Source organism: Ornithorhynchus anatinus, chromosome X2, assembly GCF_004115215.2.
Source record: "Ornithorhynchus anatinus isolate Pmale09 chromosome X2, mOrnAna1.pri.v4, whole genome shotgun sequence".
Lineage (NCBI taxonomy): Eukaryota > Metazoa > Chordata > Mammalia > Monotremata > Ornithorhynchidae > Ornithorhynchus > Ornithorhynchus anatinus.
In genome coordinates this window covers 12,766,798-12,790,800 of record NC_041750.1, presented here as the reverse complement: position 1 = coordinate 12,790,800, position 24,003 = coordinate 12,766,798, and the positions used below count along the sequence as shown (strand labels likewise).

The 24,003-nt window shown below is 44.5% G+C and overlaps 1 protein-coding gene across 1 annotated transcript in view; it reads left to right on the top strand.

The window, feature by feature from the left end:
* REXO1 (RNA exonuclease 1 homolog) overlaps nucleotides 1–24,003 on the top strand; it is a 116,778-nt gene that overhangs the window by 15,385 nt on the left and 77,390 nt on the right. Inside the window, exon 2 of the mRNA XM_029052610.1 lies at nucleotides 15,493–17,228. Coding sequence (XP_028908443.1) covers nucleotides 15,493–17,228 — 1,736 coding nt within the window. The remainder of the gene's footprint in view (nucleotides 1–15,492; nucleotides 17,229–24,003) is intronic.

Genomic DNA, 24,003 nt, shown 5'->3' with positions numbered 1-24,003 from the left:
ATTACCTTATCTTTTTCTTTGGAAGTATTTGGGAAGAGCTGTGAAACTGACTATAAGCAGAAAAACCTTAGATGCTTAGTTCTGAGCTTGACACACAGTAAATGCTTAACAAATACAATTAGTGTTGTTATTGGCACCCAAATTCCAGTCTGCCTTGATGGTATCCTTTTGTGGAAAGCCTTCAGAAAGCCTTTGCATGGGTTTCAGGGTAAATAGAAAAGTTTATTAGGTTATATTTTTCATTTAGTAAGAGTAATATTATTAAGGGCTTATTGTGTGCAGACCATTGTACTGAGCACTAGAAGAGAATACCCAAGTGGGAATAAGACACAGTTCCTGTCCTTGGGGCTCACATTGCAAGAATTATAAGTAGGGAGAAGGGACTGGAAACAGATGCAACAGGAATGATAGAGACATGCCCATATCTCCCCTATCCTAAAAAACCCTGCCTTGACCCCATGGCTCCCTCCAGTTATCACTCCATCTCCCTCCAACCATTCCTCTCCAAATCCTTGAACAAGTTGTCTACACCCACTGTCTCAAGTTCCTCTCTTCGAATACTGTCCTTGACCCCCTCCAATCTGTCTTCTGTTTCCTTCACTCCACAGAAGCCGCCCCCTCAAAGGTCAGTGATCTCCTTTTTGCCAGATCCAATGGCCTCTACTCCATCCTAATCCTCCTCGATCGCTCAGCCGCCTTGGACATTGTTTATCCCTCCTTCGCCTGGAGACTTTATTCAAGCTTGGCTTCACTGACTCTGTCCTCCCCAGTTCTCTTCTTATCTCTGTATTCTCAGTTTCTTTCGTGGGTTCTTTCTCTGCCTCCCACCTCCTAACTGTGGGGATCCCTCAAGGTTCAGTTCTGGGTTCCCTTCTATTCTCCATCTCCACCCACTCCCTTGGAGAACTCATTCGCTCCTATGGCTTTAACTACCACTTCTATGTGGTCATATTCATTCAGTCATATTTATTGAGCGCTTACTCTGTGCAGAGCACTGTACTAAGCGCTTGGAAAGTACAGTACAGCAATGAAGAGAGACATTCCCTGCCCACAACAGGTTTTCAGTCTAGAAGGGGAAGACAGACGTTAATTCAAGTAAACAGGCATCAATATAAATAAATAGAATTATAGATATATGCATATATACATAAGTGCTGTGGGGCCGGGGTGGGGAGAGCAAAGGGAGCGAGTCAGGGTGACACAGAAGGGAGTGGGAGCTGAAGAAAAGTGGGGCTTAGTCTGGGAAGGTCCCTTGGAGGAGGTGAATCTTTCAATAGCACTTTGAAGTGGGGCGAAGTGATTGGTGGATTTGAGGAGGGAGGGCATTCCAGGCCAGATGTAAGACGTGGGCCAGGGGTTGGCGGCAAGATAAGTGAGATTGAGGCACAGTGAGAAGGTTAGTACTAGAGGAGCAGAGTGTGCGCACTGGGATGTAGGAGAGAAGGGAGGTGAGGTAGGAAGGGGCAAGGTGATGGAGAGCTTCAAAGCTAATAGGAGTTTTTGTTTGATACGGAGGTTGATAGGCAACCACTGGAGATTTTTGAGGAGGGGGGTGACATGCCCTGAATGTTTCTGTACAAAGATAATCTGGGTAGCGGAGTGAAGTATGGACTGGAGTGGGGAGAGACAGGAGGTTGGGAGGTCAGAAAGGAGGCTAATGCAGTAATCCAGTCCAGATAGGGCAAGTGATTGTATTATCGTGGTAGCGGTTTGGTTGGAGAGGAGAGGGTGGATCTTTGCGACATTGTGAAGGTGAGACCGACAGGATTTGGTGACAAATTGGATATGTGGGTGAATGGGAGAGCGATGACACCAAGGTTATGGGCTTGCAAGATGGGAAGGATGGTTGTGCTATCTACAGTGATGGGAAAGTTCAAGAAAGGACAGGTTGATATCCAAATCTACATCTCCAGCCCTAATCTCTCTCCCTCTGTCCAGTCTCACATCTCCTCCTGCCTTCAAGACAGGTCTTCTTGGTTGTCCTCCTATCACCTCCAACTTAACATGTCCAAAACAGAGCTCCTTATCTTCCCACCCAAACCCTGTCGTCCCCCTGACTTTCCCATCACTGTAAACGGCACCACCATCTTTCCTGTCTCACAAGCCCATCACCTTGGTGTTATCCTCGACTCCTTTCTGTCATTCAACCCACATAATCCATCACTAAATCTTGTCGGTTCCACCTTTGCAACATTGCTAAAATCTGCCCTTTCCTCTCCTTCCAAACTGCTACCACGTTAATGCAGTCACTCATCCTATCCTGCCTGGATTATTGCATCAGCCTCCTTGCTGACCTCCCAGCTTCCATTCTCTCCCCATTTCAGTCCATACTTCACTCTGCTGCCTGGATCATTTTTGTACAAAAACATTCAGGACGTTATCTCAATCCTCAAAAAATTCCAGTGGTTGCCCATCCACCTCTGCATCGAAAAAAAATTCCTCTCCATTGGCTTTAAAGCACTCCACCACCTTGCTTCTCTCCTACAGCCCAATTTGCACACTTCGCTCCTCTAATCCCAACCTTCTCACTGTGGCTCCATCTCGCCTGTCCTGCTGCCGACCCCTAGCCCATATCCTGCCTCTGGTCTGGAATGCTCTTACTCTCCTCCCCTTCAGAGCCTTATTGAGGACACATCTCCTCCAGGAGTCCTTCCCAGATTAAGCCCCACCTTTCCTCATCTTTCACCCCCTTCTGTGTGGCTCCGACTTACTCCCTTTGCTCTTCCCCCTACCCTCCACCCCCACAGCACTATGTACATATCTGTAATTTTATTTATTTGTATTGTCTGTCTCCCCCTCTCTAGGCTGTAAGCTTGTTGTAGGGAGGGAATGTGACTCTTGTATTCTCCCAAGTGCTTAGTGCAGTGCTCTGCGCACAGTAAACGCTCAATAAATGATTGAACAAATGAATTAAAGCACAGCACAGGCAGATGTGCAAAATAAAAACAGGAAACAGTGAAATAACAGACTTTTCACTTGAGAGGGGTTTTCTCTGTATTTTAGACTGTTCTGAAATGTTTAACAGGGGCTCACTGAGTTGGCCTTTCGTACCCATGCTGACAATGTTAGTATTAATGATAAAGACCAGTTAAGGAAGGTTGGGGAAATTGACCCGATGAATGCAGGAACAGTTTTTGAAGCTCCATTATTGTAGGATTTAGGGGACCTACAATACTAGATATTTTCTACCGAAAGTTTTATATGGTATAATTTAATCCTTAAATAAATTGACCTCGAGTATACCTTGGAGAACATCAAATAATTAGAAGCCCTTCACGTCCTGTACTGAGTGGTTTCAAATGCTCTAAAACTCTATGACTTCCTTTGCAGGTGTTCATTTGAGCTATCTGCCATTTGGTATAACATACAGTATATGCAAAACTGGTTTTTCTAAATGTCTTCTGACCCAGCTGTGACACATCCTTCACCACTCACATGACTGACTCCTTACTCAATGTAAAGTGCTTAAAGAGTTAATTAGGGGAGGAGGGATTCTAACTACACTCCTAGCAAAATTATCTTTGAGGCCAGAAAGAGCTGGGTTTACAGGTCAGCAGCATAGACGTGTTTTCTCTGGATTATCCTAGCAAAAAGCAGATGTTACTAAATGAAATGAAGACATGAACAAATATCTTCATCACTTATTAACCGAGGAGGTGTCAGGTAAATTTTTGAAGACAAGTGTGTTGATTGAATTGTATATGATCAGCTCCTGCTTTTAATGGGTTAGCAATTGCAGTCAGGTTTATTTCAGTTCTTTAATCTCTACTTTTGAGCAGATCCCATCTTAGTTCCTGTTTTTTGTGGTTTCAAATATCTAGGCATTTGCATTGTTTCTGAAGACCTAAAACTTTAACCCTGGAAAGAGGCTGGCTTCTAGTTGTTTACTGAAAAGGACTTTGTGGACTGAAATGAGCTGGGTAATTATGGAAGGCTTTTATAGTTCAGCTTCAGTTGTTAATAGTAGTTCAGCTGTTTGAATGCGTCTTTTTACAGCCCCATACCCTTTGTTTTTATTACCTGCTGTAGAGTTCTTACTCTGTCTTTAAAACAAAAAAAATGCCAGTGCCTTTTTTTTTTCCTGGGCTAAAATTTGTTTTGGCTTTTTCCTTAAAGACAACTATACTCCTAAGTCTGTTTCTCCCCTTCAATCAATCATATTTATTGGGCACTGACTGTGCAGAGCACTGTACTAAGTGCTTGGGAGGGTACAACACAACAACATAGCATATACATTTCATGCCCATGCTAGAGTAGGTTAGTGGTGTTAGGGCATTTCAAGTCTGTGCTTCCGAACAGGAGTTACGTACCTTGAAATTTGGCCATTCAGTATTCAGAATTCCCATTTTTGAGAGGTAAAGTGTAAATTATTTTCAGTTTGTGATCAAGGTATTGGGCCAGACAGTAGTTCTTGAAGGCACACTTATCTTTCCAACCACTAGGATTCACTCTTCCCAGAGATTAGAGAGTCCCTGACAAAAACATTTCTCAAATATTTTTCTTATTTCTACTATTGTATCAAACTATGTGTTCCTTGAAATTAGATGATCCAAATTTCTCAGAAATGGAAAGAATTTTCCAAAATCTGTTGAGGATGGGGAGGGGGAAGAAGAGGTTAAAGATAATGCTTAGTACAAGCGCTCTGCACACAGTAAACTCTCAGTAAGTACCACTGATTAATAACACTGATGAAGGAAAATCAGAACAGTTCAAATCCTCATTTTACCTACTTGTTTTATCTTCTCTCACCCAGATTTATTCTGGACTTGGGTTCATGCCTGCTTTGCTTTCTTCAAATGTGAAATATTTAGAGAAGGAGAGAGGGAGGAGTGTGAAGTTTGGATAATCCCCAAACTGGCTGAACCAACTCTTGAATAACCGAGTGATCCAATTTAAATATATTTTATTTGACTTTTTATCCATACAAGCATATTGTCCTTTGACTAGGAAGTTTAAAATGTTGGCTTGATCTTTTCTCATCTTTTTGTCTTTGATTTTGGAAAACGTTTTTCCCTCCAGGTCTCATTTAGAAAATATTGTGTCCCGTTCCCCCCCCACCCCCTGCCTTAACCATATCTTCGCCCCATCCCATTGTTAACACAGTTCGGGAACTACTTTAAGTTTTACAATTGAGGAAACCCATAGTTCAGACTTTGCTAGTAGTGCCTGAGAAACTATAGGTATGCCAAAAGATCTGTAAGAAAAGGTGAACAGAAGTATTTAAACTAGAGAACATTTTACTGTTGAAAGGTGGAGATAAAATCCAGAAAAATGCAAAAAACAAACACTCTGCATAGGTTACTATTGCTTATTTCCCCTTGAATATGTCTTAAGTTTGGTAGGCACTATTTTATTATTTTACATTGTGTATTCATTTGATTTTTTTAACACCAATTAGAAAATAACCAAAACAGGGTGGAAATGGTCAGCCTTTTTTTTTTTTTTTTTAGTGTTTAAGTGCTTTACTATGTGCCGGGCACTGTACTGAGCATTGGGATGGGTACAAAGTTAGACACAGTCCATGTCCCACATGGCGGTCACAGTATTAATCCTAATTTTACAGATGAGGCACAAAGAAGTTAAGCAACTTGCCCAAGATCACTCAGCAGACAAGTGGCGGAGCCAGGGTTAGAATCCAGATACTTCTGACTCCCAGGCCTGGGCTCTTTACACTAAGATTGCTGCTTCTTTTAAGTATGTTTTACCAATGATTTCTCTGGCAGTGGGGCAAGGAGTTTTTTTGGGGGGAAACAAAAAAGAATGTTAGAGATGTGGAGGTGCTAGTATTGGGGGTGTTTTATTCCCTTTAGTAGTTTATGCTTCAAACCTTGTGGTGCCATTAGCCTTGTGAATATGGTGGCCACTGGTAGCACTCAAGAATATTTGATAACCCAACTCTTCTCCCACCACTCACAGAACTGGACCTGGCTGCCCTAATTCTGAATAACCTCAATTTGGATAATTTTGGTGTGTGTTTTACCCATTAAGAGAGTGTAAAGTGTCCAAAAAGACTTTGGTGGACAACTTTAGTTTGTTCCGTCCTTGACCTGTTCCTGACCCAATCACTACTCCTCCTTGCCATCTCTGAAACCTGGCTCTCCTTGTCTGTTTTTTTTGCTTGCGTGCTTGCTCGCCCTCTCTCTCTCTCTCTCTCTCTCTCTCCCCCTCCTCTCTCCGTCTTTTCTCTCTTTCCCTTTCTCCTCCCCCCCCCCCCCAACCGCCCAATCTTATCCTATGTCATCCGCCTCTACCACCCACTTCAACCTAAGAGTTGCAGTCATCTACTGGCTCCCTAGCCCCCCACCTCCAATTTTCTGAATCGTTTTGATCCTTCCTCTCACCACCCCCCTTTTCTTAAGGGGAGGGACGCAGAGGGAATGCTCTTTGAATTTGGAAGGTCGATTAACAGAATTGGTTATTTTACTAGTCATTAACTGATAATCAAAGCCCAACAGTTTATTGTAGTTAAGGAAGGAAAGTAAGTGCAAGGCCATTGAAGAGTGTATTGGGGGAAGATGGGGCAAGTATATCAAACACAAATTTTTGTTTTAGTGAGATATCCTCCCACCAGTGGTGCTAAATCAAGAACCTGGACCCCCTTAATAATAGTAATTAATAATTATGGTATTTGTTAAGCACTTACTATGTGCCAAGCACTGTCCTAGGCTCTGGGATAGATACAAGGTAATCAGGTTGGATACAGTCCCTGTCCCACATGGGATTCACAGTCTTAATCCCCATTTTACAGATGAGGTAATTGAGGCACAGAGAAATTAAGTGACTTGTGATAACCCAGCAGACAAGTGGAGGAGCTGGGTTTAGAACCAACATTCTTTGACTCTCAAGCCCGTATCCTTATCACTAGGCCATGCTGCTTCTCACTCCCCTTGCCAGAGTGTGGCATCCCAGACCATTCTGTCACTTGTTGACCAACCCCAGAGTTTCATGCTGAGCCCAAAATTCTAGTTAGGGTGAAGTGGTTTTGAATTCACACCTGCCCACCAACCCCCAGTCTGCTTACCTTTGGAAGTTCCCAGCCTGGTACCAAACCTTAGGCTGTCATTCCATGACATAAATCCACAATCCAGCCTGACTTCCACCACTTCAAATAATAATAATAATTGTGGTATTTGTTACGTGCTTACTGTGTGCTAGGCACTCCAGTAAGTGCTGGGGTGGAGACTAACAAATTGGGCTGGACACAGTTCCTCTCCCATGTGGGGTTGACAGTCTTAATCCCTATTTTACAGATGAGGTAACCGAGGCACAGAGAATTTAAGTAATTTGCCCCAGGTCACACAGCAGACAAGTAGCAGAGCTGGGATTAGAATTCAGGTCCTCTTGACTCCCATGTCTGTGCTCTCTCCACTAGACCACGCTGTTTCAAATAGTAATTGTGGTATTTAAGTGCTTACTATGTGCCAAGCACTGTTCTAAGCACTGGGATAAATACAGTGTAATCAGATTTTCCCATGTGGGGCTCACAGTCTCAATCACCATTTTACAGATGAGGTAATTGACGCACAGAGAAGTTAAGTGACTTGTCATGCAGCAGATAAGTGGCGGAACCAGGATTAGACCTCATGACCTCTGAATCCCAAGCCCGTGCACTTATCACTAGGCCATGCTGCTCCTCAAATGTACCCTGACCTGCTATAACTCACCCATCTCTTCTGCTCAGCAACAGAACTTTTCCTTTTCCATTGAGGTTCATGCACACTACCCCCACCAAATATTTCAGCCCTTTAGCTCCTTCCTGAAGCTATCAGGGCCCCTCCCCACAGCACCTCTGATGACTCCCTCAACTACTTTATTGGCAAAATACACACCATCATACCTGAACGTCCCTAAATTTCACCCTCACCTTTTTACTGCCCTCCTACTCCCATATCCTTTCTATTCCTTCCTAGCTCTGTCCTAATCCTCCACAACCTCTTGGCTGCCTTTGACACTGGTGATTGAGAGAAACAGTGTGGTTTAGTTGAAAAAGCACGGGGTTGGGAGCCAGAGGACGTGGGTTCTAATCCCAGCTCTGCCACTTGTCTGCTGTGTCACCTTGGGCAAGTCACTTAACTTTTCTCTGCCTCAGTTACCTCATCTGTAAAATGAGGATTAAAACTGTGAGCCCCATGAGGGACAACATGATTACCCTGTATCTACCCCAGCGCTTAGAACAGTGCTTGGCACATAGCTATTAAAAATACCATAATTATTATCCCCTATTCCCAAAAGTGCTATATCTCCTTGGTTTCACCACCTAGATATTTCTGGTTCTGCTACCTCTCTGATGCCTCCCTTTCTGTCTCTTTTAACTGATTCTTCTATCTCAATATCCCAACTATGAGTGTCCCACAAAGCTCTGTTCTTGTAGGCAGCTCATCCATTCACATGGTTTCAGCTACCCAAGTCAACCTCACCAGCCCTAACCCTTCTCTTTTAAGATATCACCATTCTTCTTGCCTTGAGATCATCTCCATGTGTATGTCCCACCAGCACCTTAAGGTGAACATACCTTAAATCGAACTCTTCAGAACAGTTGAAGATGGCTGCTAGGGAGGGAAGAAGGGAGGGGACATGTGTTTTGATAGGGTGCAAAGGGATGGGGTTGGATGCACAGGTGGAGGGGGCGGATTTTGAGAGAATGCAGGAGATCTCCTCTAGAGGTAGTACTGGGAGAGATGGGAGAGTTGAAGAAGGGGCAGGGGAGATTTTAGGGAGATGACACCTGATAGTGTCAATTCTCTCAATAAAGTAGGTGACCAGGTTACTGGGGGCAAGGGATGGGGGAGGCAGGGAGAACAGGGAGTTTGAGGAGGGAATTAAATGCCTGGAACATCTGGCACGGCGATGGGCATGGCTGTCAGTAAGGGAGGAGAAATAATCTTGCCGGGCAGAGGAGAGGGCCGAGTTAAAGCATGCAAGGATACACTTGAAGTGGACGAAGTCAGCCTGATATCTAGATTTCCACCAGTAATACTCTGTGGCTCGTACACAAGAGTGAAGGAGGCGGACTGTGGAGGTGATATAGGGCTGTGGGTTAGTGGTACGAGATCGAAGGGGTAGGGGAATGAGTGACTTGAGTTCAGTGGAGAGAGTAGTGTTGAGAGTGTCATCCATCATCCTTCCTCTTTCACAAGCCTGTAACCTTGGGGTTTTCCTTGACTCCCCTCTCTCATTCAACCCACATATTTAATCCATCACTAAATCCTGTCAGTTCCACCTTCACAACATTGCTAAAATCTGCCCTTTCCTCTCCATCCAAACCATGTTTGGATCAACCATCCAAACCATTAACTACGATGTTAATACAGTCACTTATCCTACTCCACCTTGCCTCCTTGCTGATATCCCAGCCTCCTGTCTCTCCCCACGCCAGTCCATACTTCACTCTGCTTCCCGGATTATTTTTCTACAAAAACGTTCAGGCCATGCTTCCCCACTCCTCAAGAAACTCCGGTGGTTGCCCATCTACCTCTGCATCACACAAAAACTCCTCACCATTGGCTTCAAAGCACTCAATCAAAGCCCCCCTCCTACCTCACCTTACTTCTCTCCTACTACAACCCAGCCCACACACTTTGCTCCTCTAATGCCAACCTTCTCACCGTACCTGGTTCTCATCTATTTCACTGCCGACTTCTGGCCCGCATCCTCCCTTTTGTGGAGCGCCCTCCCTCCCTCCCTCCTCAAATCTGACAGTCAGTTACTTTCCCCACCTTTAAAGCCTTATTGAAAGCACATCTCCAAATGGCCTTCCCTTACTAAGTCCTTTCCTTTTCTCCCAGTCCCTCTGCATTGCCCTGACTTGCTCCCTTTATTCATTCCCCCCTCCCAGTCGCACAGCACTTATGTTCATATCTATAATTTATATTAATGTCCATCTACCCCTCTAGACTTGTAAACTCATTGTGGTCAGGGAATGTCTGCCTATTGTTGTATTGTTCCCTCCCAAGTGCTTAATACAGTGCTCTGCACACAGTAAACGCCCAATAAATACGATTGAATGCACGAACCTTTCCTCATAAACCCCGCCATTCTCCTAAGGTTCCCATCTCAACACCACCACTGTCCTCTTTGTTTCAGAAACCCACAACCTCTGTTCCAGCTTTGATTCCTCACTATCTTTTAACTCTCACGAACATTTTGTTGCAATATCATGCTGGCTCTATCTTCACAGTATTTTTCAGATCTGCTGCCTTTTCTCCCAAATTATCACCACACTGGTTCAAGCTCTAATTATCTCATGGGTAGATTGTTGTATCAGCTGCCTCCCTGTGTTTCCCGCTTCCAGCCACTCCTCTCTTCAGTCCTGAAGTCTAGTTAATCTTTCCAAAACCTCTCCTGCCCAAACGAAATCATCTTCCTAAAACATCTCCTTCACTCTGCATACAGTGCTTTGTATACAATAGGCTCCAAGCATTCCAACATTTCTTTTTAAGGTGGGTGGGACATCCTCCTAACCCCTCCTCAGTTCCTCCCCTTTCTGGCCCCTTCTTCAACTTTCCCATCCTTCACAGCAGTTTCTCTAGAGGACAACTCCTGCCTCCTCTCAAACTATCCGCATACGCATCGGACCCCATGTCTTCACACCTTTATCAAAACTCTCGCTCCTTCCCTTCTTCCCTCCCTAACAGCCCTCTTCAGCCATTCACTCACTGTTGACTTCTTCCCCACTGCTTTCAAACATGCCCACGTCTCCCCTATCTTAAAAACACCCTCCCTTGACCCCACGGCTCCCTCCAGTTATCATCCCATCTCCCTCCTACCATTCCTCTCCAAAATCCTTGATTGTCTACATCTGTTTTCCCAAATTCCTCTCCTCGAATTCTCTCCTTGACTCCAGTCTGTCCCCTTCACTCCATAGAAACTGCCCTCTCAAAGTTCACCAATGATCTTGCCAAATCCAAAGACCTCTACTCCAGCCTCCTTGACCTCTCAGCTGCCTTGGACACTGGACCGCCCTCTTCTCCTGGAAATGTTATCCAACCATGACTTCACTGACTGTCCTCTCCTGGTTCTCCTCTTATGTCTCTGGTTATTCATTCTCAGCCTCCTTCACGGGCTCCTCCTCTGCCTCCCACCCCCTAACAGTGAGTGTCCCTCAAGGTTGAGTTCTGAGTCCCCTTCTAAGTCTCTATCTACACTCATTCCCTTGGAGAACTCATTCAGTTGTATTTATTGAGCACTTACTGTGTGCAGAGCACTGGATTAAGTGCTTGGAAAGTACAGTTCAACAACAAATAGAGACAATCCCTGCCCACAATGGGCTCTCAGTCTAGAAGGGGGGAGATTTGATCCCATGTTTTCAACTACCACTTCTATGCAGATGACACCCAAATCTACATGTCCAGCCCTGATCTCTCTCCCCCTCTCCAGTCTTCCATCTCCTCCTCCCTCTTCTCTCTAATCTCTACTTGGATGTCCTTCCATCACCTCAAACTTAACATGTCCAAAACAGAACTTCTTGACTTCCCACCCAAATCCTGCCCTCCTCCTGACTTTGTCATCACTGTAGATGGCATCAGTATCCTTCCTGACTCCCAAGCCCATAACTTTGGTGTTACCCTTGACTCATCTCTTTCATTCAACCCACATATTCAGTTCATCACTAAATCCTGTCAGTTCACCATTAATGACATCACTAAAATCCATCCTTTCCTCTCCATCCAAACTGCTACCATGTTAATGCAACCACTCGTCCTCTCCTACCTGGATTACTGCATCAGCCTCCTTGCTGACCTCCCAGCCTCCTGTCTCTTCCCACTCCAGTCCATACTTTACTACCTGGATCATTTTTCTACAAAAGCGTTCTGGGCACGTCACCCTGCTTCGCAGAAAACTCCAGTGGTTCCCCATCCTCCTCTGCATCAAACAAAAACTCCTCTCTATTGGCTTTAAAGCACTCCATCACCTTGCCCCCTCCTACCTCACCTCATTTCTCTCCTACAGCCCAGCTTGCACACTTCGCTTCTCTAGTGCTAACTTTCTCACTGTGGCTTGATCTTACCTGTCTCGCTGCTGACCCCTAGCCCATGTCCTGCCTCTGGCCTGGAAAACCCTCTCTCTTCTAATCCGACGGACTACCACTTTCCCCTGCTTCAAAGCCTTACTGAACGCACATCTCCAAGAGGCCTTCCCAGACTAAGCCCCACTTTTCCTCATCTCCCACTCCCTTCTGCGTCACTCTGACTTGCTCCCTTTGCTCTTTCCCCCTCCCAGCCCCAGAGCACTGATGTATTTATCTGTAATTTTATTTACTTGTTTTGATGTCTGTCTCCCCCACTTCTAGATTGTGATCTTGTTGTGGGCAGGGAATGCCACTGTTTATTGTTGTATCGTACGTTCCCAAGCACTTAGTACAGTCCTCTGCACACAGTAAGCGCTCAAATACGATTGAATGAATTGTGGAATGAGGGAGAAAGAGGAGAGGAATGTAAGAGGGCCCTTGATTGTGTTTCTTTTCCGTCTGTTCTACTCTCCCAAATACTAGTATAGTGCTTTGTACATAGCTGCTCAGTGAAAGAACTTATCCTTCTCACTGGTTCATCTCCATTTCACCTTCCTCCTTGGGCACTGTTGCCATGTAGCCAGTCTGCCCCCAGGTTGTGGGGTTAGTCTGTCCCCATGGCTCTTGCAAGGGCAAACAGTCCAGAGATGTCATACCCCTTCCCTGCCCAGTGCTGCCCCCCATCTGAACTCAGCTGGATTATCCTCGGCACCACTGCTACTGACAGATAGCTCTGACGACACTGGGCTGGGAAGGAATGCAACAGCTTCTTCTCACTAGTGCCAGGGTTGAGAAGAACCTCTGGCGGGGCCTCACAGCACTGAGAGGTTTGATCAGAACCCCACAGGTCCCAGGGCTGAGGGCTGTGTCCTGCAAGTAGGGGAAATTAGGTGTAACTGACATTAGGGCTTCAACTCTGGGTGCTTTCCAGCTCCAAAAGGAGAGGTGGCTTAGCTGCAGTTGTTCATTCTGCCCTGAAGCTCTGAGTAGTTTTTTGGGGTTGGTGCTCAACAAGAAGTATTGATTGAGTCTAGCCAAGAGTAAACTTAAAGTAGACTTTAAAATGACTGTGTTCTAGAGCAGGGACTCTGGGTTCACCCCAATTGAAACGTCCACTCGTGAGTGTCAGTGTCTTAGCTTCCAGAAGTTCGAAAGGTGGCTCTAGGTGCTCCATCTTCTGGAATAGCCAGAAGATGATGGAACTGTTTTGCAGCCTATTTATTCTTAACGTGACACTGTCTCTGTTTGACAAGAAGCCTCGAGGTCGGGCAGATCCCCAGGGACCCTCCTGGGGACACAGCTACCACTTTTCCTTTTCCATCCTGCCCTAGGTAGCTGCTGTTCTATTACAAGTATGGCTTCAGATGATAAGCATAGTAAGCCATTGTCTCGAGGTAGTGGGCAGGAAGGCATGGGGAAAATGGAAAGGCCTGTGGGACTTGGCAAAGGTGGTGACTGTGTGGAATGTTACAAAGATGGTGACTAGAAGGAAGTGCTCTCTTAGGGGTAGGTTGGAGTCTCAGCACCAAACTGTCCAGAGTACTCAGTTGAGGAGCAGATTTGTGGATAGCAGCAACAGAGAAGAACTCTTCTGCAAAAAGTTGCCCATAATGTCAGTATGGAATATGGGGGTGGCCCTTGTGCTCCCTCCTTCAGATGGCCAAATGTCTGAAGCCGACCCTGCTGAAGTGGAATGGGAAGAGCGTGAGAGTTGAAGCTAGGAAAGAAGCTGAGGGAAGAGGGATGTTGATGTCCACGTCAAGAAGTTCCCAGATATTTTAGAATTTAAAAAAATTCAGATGCTCACCATTAATAGTTATTTATTGGATGCCCACAGGATGTATAGCACTAGGAAATTGAACCAAGAACAATATCCTAAGATACCAAATAGAAATTTGCCAGCTTTTGAGGATCTGGTCTTAGGATACAGTCATCCTTAGGATGAGGTCCGGTCTTAGGATCTGGTAGCTTTAGAAAAGTGATGTGATGAAAGAGAATTGTCCTGATGAGGCAAAAGGTTCACCCTGAGACAGAGATTATTTCTGTCCATTTCTGTTAGGTTAATATTCTTTGATGGGAAATATTAGACATCCCCCGTAATTCAAAGCATACCTTTTGGATGAAAAGCTATAATAAGGGTGATACTTAAGTGCTTACTGTGTGCCCAGCGCACATACTCTGAACTACAAGCTTGTGAGGGCGGGAACCTGTACTCTCCCAAGGACTTAGTCCAATGAGTGCTTTGTACATAATAAGTGCTCAATACATACCATTGATTGATTAAAGCACCATATTAAATACTGGGGTAGATACAAGACAATCAGGTTGGACACAGCCCCCGTCCTTCTTTGGGCTCACAGTCTAGGTAAGAGGGAACAGTTGTTGAATCCCCATTCTATGGATGAGGAAACCAAGGCACAGAAAAGTTAGGTGCCTTGCCCAAGGTCACACACATGCAAGAAGTGGAGCTGTGATTAGGACCCAGGTTCTCTGACCTGTAGGTCTGTGCTCTTTCCACTAGGCTCTGCTACTTTCTTTGTATTCCCTTGTTTTCCCGTTGCTACTGTAAATTCAGTTGAGTAAAAGAGGAAATGGTTTATTTTGTTGCAAACACCACAGTAAAGATTCTGGAGTCAGCTTTAGCTTTGACAAACAAATTAACTAGCTATTGTAGAATGAAATCCAGCTCTGTCTTTTGTACTTCCTGGCAAACACTTTGTTAGACAGTTAAGTGGATAAAAGCAGGTAGATGAAATAAGTCCACTTCAGCTCTTCTAGAATGAGTTTTCAGTATATGTTTTGGAGAGAATTCTCAGAGAATTGGGAAAGTTCCAACAGTTTATGTCTGTTCATTGGAGTGGGAAGGGGGACGAGAGAGAGAGGAGGCTAGGGAAGAAGTGTAAGGGAGTGCAGTTGATATCTACTTTAAAGAGTAGCCGTATCTTTTAGAACATGATGTAATGCTGGAAAAGATGGTTGTGCGCATGTGTGCATGGTCAGACTGAGGTGAGTGTACTACTAGAATGTGTCTTTTTCTTATTGCGAGGTTTAAGAACCCCATCATTATAAAACAGTGGGCCTACATGCAGTAGCCAGTGCACAATTTCAGTATCTCTTATGTTGATCTTGTCTCATTTACTATGATTGTAAAATATTTCCAAAATAATTCGATCTTGACCATCAACTGTGGGAAGCTTATTATTAGCCAACAGTCACCCTCAAGTGTGTAGTAGTTTCCCCAATTTTTAAAGAGAGCTCTGAGAGCGAGTTAAGGCTAGAATGATTTTTCCTAACTCTGAACTGTGAACTCTGAACTTGGATTCTTCAGACTATTAAAGCAGGCTCTCCTTTGAAAGAGTAGCATTATACATCAGCCCTCTATTTTAATACAGTAGACACTCAATAGATACTCTTGATAGTACCTGTCCTCCTAAGAACTCAGTATATTTTGTGTTTTTTTTCCCCCCTCCCCCCTTCCATTTCAGAGCTTGGTTATGATCCATACAATCCAGAACTTCCTAAACCTTCATCTAGAATAGAAAATGGATCCTTGGGGGAAATTGCCAAGCCAAGTGCTGGGATTCTGGAGCTGGAATTGGTTAATAAAGCCATCGAAGTAGTCAGAAATGAGGTTGAGCGTGAACAGAAGAAATATGAAGAGCTTTTGGAGAACACCAAGGAGTACAACACTTCTGAGGCCTCACCTAGCATTTCCAAAAGTCCCACTGGCACTGCTGGCCCAATAATTGACTCCTTAGCTGGTTCTTTAGAATATAATCCAGGTAGTTATTGCTTAAATAACACAGACTACCACCCAACTCCTCTTGCTGCTGTTAATAATTCAAACAAATATACCTTGGATTCTTCTGACAAATCAAAGTCCAAAGGCAGTGCTCTGGAATACGTTCCCAAAGCTGTGGCCCAACCCAGAAAATATAGCCAAACTGTTCCCAACAGCAAGTATGTAATTGATAACTCTAAACCTTTGACGGATTTAGAATATGACCCTCTTTCAAATTACTCTGCCAGACTTTTAAGCAAAACCAACACAAAAGATCGGAAGGGGACCAAACGGAGAAGGGGATCAAGTCAAGATGAGTGTGACCCTCTTGCACTCAAGAAGCATTGTGATGACCTCAGTGGTTATGAGACAGATGCCAAGTTTTCTGACTCTGAAGAAGAACCAAGCCCTGTTAGCCAATTGAAATCTAGAATTGGTTTAGAGAGCGTGACCAATGATGGATTGTCCACCAAAGGAAAGCACTCCAAACCTGAGGCTGCAAACTCCTGTGGAAAGAAGGAAATGGCAGTGCAATATGATATGGAGGATCTCCAGCGTACATGCAAAAATCTAGGCCAAGATCCTCCTGAGAGAACCGTGAAAGCCACCAAGATGCCTTCTAGGACAAATGAAAAGGAGGGTAATGGCAATAAGGGCAACAAAATGAAAATTAAAAAGCCAGATTACAGTAGGACCTCTAGCCATAAGAATAGGATGAACAGGAAAGAAAAATGTAAAATCCTAGAAAAAGACAAAGCAAGCAAAGAGAAGACGAAAACAAAACATGAAAAAAGTACAAATGCCAGGACAGTTGGGAATATTACCAAACCTGCCAAGCACAAATCTGAAACGGTAGATATGACTAAAGTGGAGAAACCAAAGCTAAACTCAGAAAAAAGCAAGAATGATAATCTCAACACAGAGAAAAGAGTGATTAGCAAAAAAGTCTCTTCATTAAAGGCAGCTGGTACAAAAAGCAGGAAAAGCGCATCTAGTAGTAAATTTGTAGGTGATAAAGGGGGAAAGGCCCCTGGATATGGCAGGCCGGAAGAGGGGAAAGCAAATTCCTTAAAAGAAAGTTCCAGGGGCAAATCTAGCCGAAAGAAATGGCCATTGAGTCATGTTGATCTCTTTGGTGATGAGAGTGGAGACGAGGACGAAAGGACATCCCAGTCTATGCCTGCTGTTCTTGCAAACACCAGGTCAGATTCGGGTGGAGACGAGGGTGATTGGAGCTCTCAGAGTGATGAGGGGATAAAGCACCCCAAACGTTCCTGGCCCTCTGCGTCCTCTTCGTCCTCCATGACCTCAGATGATATTGACTATTCCATTTTGGAGAAAGACTTAGACTATGATTCTGACCCAATGGAAGAATGTCTCCGGATTTTTAATGAATCTACAGATGTAAAGACTGAGGACAAGGGGAGACTAGGCAAGCAGGTAATAATGCTTTTCCAGTTAGATCTGGTCACTTTTCTCTCCTTTCATCTTTTCTACTTTAAGCAGGTATCTGTCCATTTCCTTTTTGATTTCTCAGATAATCTCCCATTTATATGCTGGTATAATAACTAGGGGATTTTTTAATGATTTTTTTGTTTTGTTTTGGCCCCGGGGTGTTCTGGAATGTGTAGTATATTTGTATTTAGAGTTGGTATCTCTTACTAGTCATGGGCACTAGTCTCTTACCATCCTGGTGCCTAAGGATGGTAAAGTGGGTTAGTTGACCCTTTCTCTGTACTCTTTGGTATTTAGTAAAAGAGGAAAGCATCTTAGAAGGGCAGAAAAATTTTGGAGTAACTTGTAAACAGGACTTGATTGGAACTGAGAGGCCTGGGTGATAAACTATTTTGCAACTGGAAGAGGCTGAGAGGACAGTTGAAACAACAAAAAATACTTTGAAGAGTTTGTAACTCTTTACACAAACTGCGTGTGTGTGTGTGTGTGTGTGTGTGCGCGCATGCTCAGAGGAAGCAAATTCTCCTTCTTTTTATACTAAGGGTAAGTAATAGACTGTGATGAGTTTTACCCTGGCCAGCTAACGACCATGAAACTCAGCACAAAGCCTTCCCCAAAGCCCCCTGTTAACACGAGGTACATTATTTATACCCTTCCTCAGCACCCGTAAATGTGTATAATCAATTGCACAATCAATTATTTATATTCTAACTGCTCTGTTTATATCTTTATGTGTGTCTCTCCCCCCCAGCCCCATTACAATGTAAATTCCTTCAATTTGTAGTACTTATTGAGCACCCGCTGTGTGTAGAGTGCACTAAATGCTTAGGAGAGTATAGGAGAATTGGTAGACATGATCTCTGCCCTCAAGGAGCTTACCATGTAGCAGGGGAAGCAGGCACTAAAAATATATTGAAGATAGGAGGAAGTCACAAAGATATGTGCATAAGTTCTGCAGGGGTTTATGAGTACTTAAGTGTTAAGGTGGCTGAAAGAAATGCTAAGGTAGTAGTTTGGGGGTATAAAATAGGGAGAAGGCCTCCTGGAGGAGTTGTGATTTCAGAAGAGCTTTAAAGATGGGGAGAGCTGAAGATATGAAGGAGGGAAGGAAGTTCCAGGCAGTAGGGAAGACATGAGCAAGAGGTCCATAATGGGAGAAATGAGAACGAGACACGGTGAGTGGGTTAGCTTGAGAGGAACGGATTGTGAGAACTGGAGTATAGTGGGAAAAGAGTGGATATGGAGATCAGAGCTGATTGAATGCCTTAAATCCAGTCAGTGGCTGGGAGTTTGATATGGAGAGGACAGGCAGATCATTGGTAGTTTTTGAGGAGTGGGGAGAAGTGTGCAGAATGTTTTTAGAGAAATAATCGGGGTAGTAGAGTGAACTCTTACTTGGAGAGTGGAGAGGTTTGGAGCTGGGAGATCAGTGAGGAGGCTGATGCAGTGGTCAGTCGGGAATATGACAAGTGCCTGGGCCAGTGTCATAGCTGCTTGGTAGAGGGAAGGGATTCTGGAAATGCTGTGGAGGAAGAACCAACAGGTTTTAGTAGCAAACTGAATATAGGGGCTGAAAGAGCGGGAGGAGTCAAGGATAATGCCAAGGTTGAGTGCTTGAGAGGTGGAGAGGATGGCAGAGTTGTCAACTGTGATGGGAATGCTAGGTGGAGGAGAGGACTTGGAGGAGTAGGTGGGAATGTTTAGAATTTTGAGTTTGAGATGCTGTCAGGATATCCTGGCAGGGATGTTCTGAAGGCAGGACAAAATGTGAAGTTGCAGAGAAGGTGAGAGGTCAGGGCTAGAAAAGTAAATTTGGGAGTCATTCATCTATCTGCATATGATGATTGAGGCCATTGGAGTGCTTATTGTGTGCAGAGCACTGTACACAAGCAGTTGAGGGGGTACAGAGCAAGAGTTGGTAAAATCAGGAGAAGTTGGAGGAAGATTGGGAAAGAGTAGAGTACATTAGATTTGGCAAGAAGGCCATTGGTGACATTATGGAGAGCAGGCTTGGTGGAGTGAAAGGTCAGAACCCAGACTTTTGAGGGTGAGGGGAGGGAGGCCACGAGTATGTACAGCCATTGGACAGGAATGGGAGGAGAGAGCTGAGGGCACTGTGGTCTGCTGAAGAGGTTGTTTTTGTTTTTTTTAATTTTTAAGCACAGTGGAGTCATGACTGTATTTGAAGGCGGAAGGGAAGGAGTTACTAGAGAGTGAGTTGTTGAAGATGGCAGTCAGGGAGAGAAGAGGGGACTCGAGGATTTTTAGAGGGTCAGGGTGTTTGTTTCTTTGGTACTTTCCCAAATTGCTTAGTACAGTGCAGCCCTGTACCATACTGTTGGTCCAGTGGAAAAAGGTAGGAGGTAGGTCAGTCAATGGTATATGAGTGCTTACTGTGTGCAGAGCACTGTACCAAACACTTGGGAGACCACAGTATAACAGAGTTGGTAGACATGTTCCCTCCTCACAACGAGCTTACTGTCTAGAGGCTGGTGAGAGGAGAGCTGCGTTCTAGGCTCTACTCCCAGTTCTGCCTGTTGGTCAGTGCTCTGGGTGGTGAGGCTTTCTGCCTTCGAGGACCACCAAGGGCACTGCACAAGATTGACAGGTTCAGAGGACTCCTAAAAAAAAGTTGGCTGATGTGGGCAGCAGAGATCTCAGTGGCTACCAAGGCAACTGCCTTTTGAGTCATGGCACTATGGCACAGCATCAACACGATACTGTGCTGGGAATGGGTCCTGAGTATATATAAAAAAACCCAACTCCTCTGTGAACTTCACAGTGTGCTGCATCTGTTCTTGCCTACTCACATGCCTCAAAGGGAATGTGTTTGACAGGGAAGAGAGGGTGCCGGTGGTGCCACATAAACCGCTGATATTCTCATCAATTCCTTCACACTGGTTTTCGGTCCTTAATTCTCAGGACTGCAGCTCATCTGGCATTCCCTATAGGAGACGGTGCGTTGCACCTAGTGGGCAATCAGTAAGTACCATTTTTGCAGCTATATAAGGTGTGACCGATAGGGTGTTTGTACTCACCAGAGTTCAACCCACAGGAGAAAGGCCCAGTACCTTGTGCACTGGGTGAAGATGCAGGGTACGAATGCCAGGAGCCCAAGGACCATCTGTACTGATTAAGAGGTGCGAAGGGCACACGTCTGGGTTCTTGGAGTCATGAGGTTATTGAGCAAGGCAGAGGTTTAAATGTTGGTGTGTGTGAGACAGAGGAGAGCTTGCGTCTCAGGCAGCTCAGTGGCCTCACTAGCTCCGAGATCTGCAGCTCTCCGAATTTTACCGGACCCCAACTATAACCACTGCCTGCCGAATTGGAGCGTGAGGGATCGCCGCTGGGTTTTGGTGCCCTTCAGAGTTCTACGTTTTGTCGTGTGGCCACAGTCGTCACTGAAGAGCTCATTTTAACAGTCAGCCGCTGTGCTGGAAGAAATGGTCCACTAGATCTCATGTCTTAAAAGCTCACTTAGCTCCCAGGTTTACTCTCAACACCCCAAGTCACATCAGCCCATCATCCACCTCGAACCCTTTGCATCTATCAATTTTTTTCATCCAGCACTTAACGTACATATGTATAATTGATTGCACAGTCAATATTCTGATTATCCTATCGGTAAATAGTTTAATATCTGTCTCTCTTTTTAAGAGTGTAAGCTCCCTGTGGGCAGGTATCATTTTTCTTGCTTTTGTTTTACTTTCCCAAGTGCTTAATATAGAGCATCACACCCATTTTTGCTTTCACATGGTGCATGAAGTCCAGCACTAAAGGGTAAGTGACTTGTTGACTCCAGAGCCTGACATACTGGGTAAGAGAGCTACGGGTAGCAGAGATTTGGGAAGATTCACACTTTTTAAGGATCATGTAAATGTGTAATGACGAATTCCTCCTGCCTTTCCTTTTCTCCAGCCCCTGAACCGAATTTTGATGTGGAAGACTAAAAGAGGCCCACCTGACTTAATTGTCCACCAGCTAGATAAGGTTATTTTTTGTCCATTAAAAGCAATTTTGGTCCTAAAGATTGCTAGTTATGAAGGCTCTGATTTGGCTGGCAACTACTATTTTTGTCTCTTTTTTTCTGAGGTGTTTTGGAAGTGGACAGTTTGCTGAAAAATGTCTCCAAAAGTGAATTAATCAGGGCGAGAGAGTTTCATGTGATTTCAGGTAGATAATATAACAGTCTAGAGTGTTAGTAAATGCTGAAATACCAGTTGTTGATATGACTGTTCTATTAGATGTTACAGCTAGTTCATATTGAGAGTTTATTGCCGACTTTTGTAATGGATGAGAACTCCACTGACGGTGAAATTCACCAGCAGTTGTGCGAGTGGGTCTAATGAATTGAGAGTGTATTTGGTACTTTCTGCTGCTTTCTAAGAACTTACTATTAACAGTTTAAAAAATATTTGTGAATTGCAAAGTGTTGTACCAAGGTGTATCCAAAGATGCATGGCCCTTGCTATGGGATGGTAAAATATCATCCCATGCAGAGCATGATAGTTAAATCATTTTTGTGTGGTTATATTGAGTATTTCTTAGCTGCTTTATGGATGATTGAGGGGAGAGAGTCAGAGGGAGAAAGAAGCAACCGAACATTGAGAGGAGATAGGAACATTGAAGAAGGGAGGAATTGAGAAAAAAGGATAGAGAGTGAATGGGCAGTATGGAATGATGAAAATATGTATTTTGAGACAATTTTCCATTGGACTTCTTTATTTTGAAAAACTCGAGTTGGGGAAGATGAAAAGAACCCTGTTGCTCAATAAATGCCACAGCAGGTGTGCAAACACCAAGGAAGGGATCATCGGGGAGGTGGGGGAGCAGCTCCCCTATCACCCCCATATAACTATTCAGTTCCTCCTAGCTCTGGTCTTGAGGCCCAACGTTACTAAGGAGTCCTTACATGCACACTCTGGGACTTACTGTCGGGTTTGGGCCTGAAAGTTGACTGTTTTGGGACCAGTTTTTGTAGGAAAAAAAAATCAATCTATCTATGGTATGTACTGAGCACTTACTGTGGACCAAGCACTGTAATCAGAGCCGAGAATTGGTAGGCAGTAGAATTGGTAGACACGATCCCTGTCCTCAAGAAGTTTATAATCTATTGGGGGAGTGGTGAGTATCAAAAATCTTAAATCTTAGAGTACAGACCCAAGTGCAGGAAGTGCAGAAGAGAGGAAGCAGTGTGGCCTAGTGGAAAGAGGGAGTCAGAGGACCTGGATTTGAATACTGGCTCCGCCACTTCTCTGCTGGGTGACCTAAGACCACTCAGTCAACTTCTCTATGCCTTGGTTACCTCAACTGTAAAATGGGGATTAATGTGAATGCTGTATGGGATAGGGACCATGTCCAACCCAAGCACTTGTAGTGCCTGGCACATAGGAAGCACTTAACAAATGCCACAGTTACTATTACTGTTATTATTAAGAACAGGGTGTGGAATTGCGAGGTTAGTCAGGGAAGACTTCTTGGAGGAGGTGAGATTTTAGTAGGGCTTTGAAGATGGGAACAGAGTGGTGGTGGGTTGGCTAGGAAAGGGGAGAGGGAGTTCCACGCAGTGAGGAGGACATGAGCAAAGGATTGACGGTGAGAGAGACGAGATCAAGGCACAGTATATAGGTTGGGGTTAGAGGAGTGAAATGGAAATGGAAGAGGAGTGAAGTTAGGAGGGAGAGAGCTGATTGGTGGTGGTAGTAATAGCTTTTATTAAGTGATTGCTGTGTGCAGAGCACTGTATTAAGTTCTGGGAGAGAATTACATAGTTGGGAATTAGTCATGCTGCCCGTCCCTTGATGAGGGTGAACGATCTAATCGTGTAAATGAGGAGAAAGGATTGAAGGCATGCATTAAAACACAATACAGACAAAATAAGTAATAGAAACACAGGCACACAAAAATCAGCTGGGTGCAGAGGCTAGAGGAACAGCTTAGAGTGCAGCTTAGGGTCGTGCCTTAAAGCCATTGGTGAGGAGTTTCTGTTTGATGCAGAGGTGGATGGGCAACCATTGGAGGTTTTTTGAGAGTGGGGAGACATGGACTGAATTTTTTTTTTTAACAGTCTGGGCAGCAGAGTGAAGTAAGGCCTGGAGTGGAGAGAAACTGAAGGCAGGGAGGTCAGTGAGGAGGGTGATGTAATAATTGGAAGATATGATAAGTGCTTGGACCTGTGTGATGGCAGTTTGGGTGGAGAGGAAGGGGGTGAGTCCAGAGATGTGAAGATCAGAGATCAGGTCATATCTCTAATTAGATCAGAGAAGCAACATGACCTAGTGGAAAGAGCACAGCCCTGGGAGTCAGTCCAGATTCTACCATTTGTCTGCTGTGTAACCTTGGACAAGTCACTTAACTTCTGTGCCTTAGTTACCTCATCTGTAAAATGGGGATTACGACTGTGAGTCCCATGTGGGACATGGACTGTGTCCAACCTGATTAGCTTGTATCTATCCTGGTGTTTAGTACAGTGCCTGGCACATAGTAAGCATTGAACAAATGCCATAAAAAAAATAGAATTGGGGCGGTGCACCCAATAGAGTTAAGTGTGTCCTCTCACACCTGTTGCCACTTCTTGGATTGAACGTTGCCTCGCTTCAGACATGTTAAGACACCACATAGCCAGATGAAATCATCAGATGAAGTCAACAGTTCTGTTGCTGAATTGTACATTCCAAGCGCTTAGTACAGTGCTCTGCACATAGTAAGTGCTCAATAAATACTATTGAATGAATGAATCAGTCAAGATTGGTTTGATGAA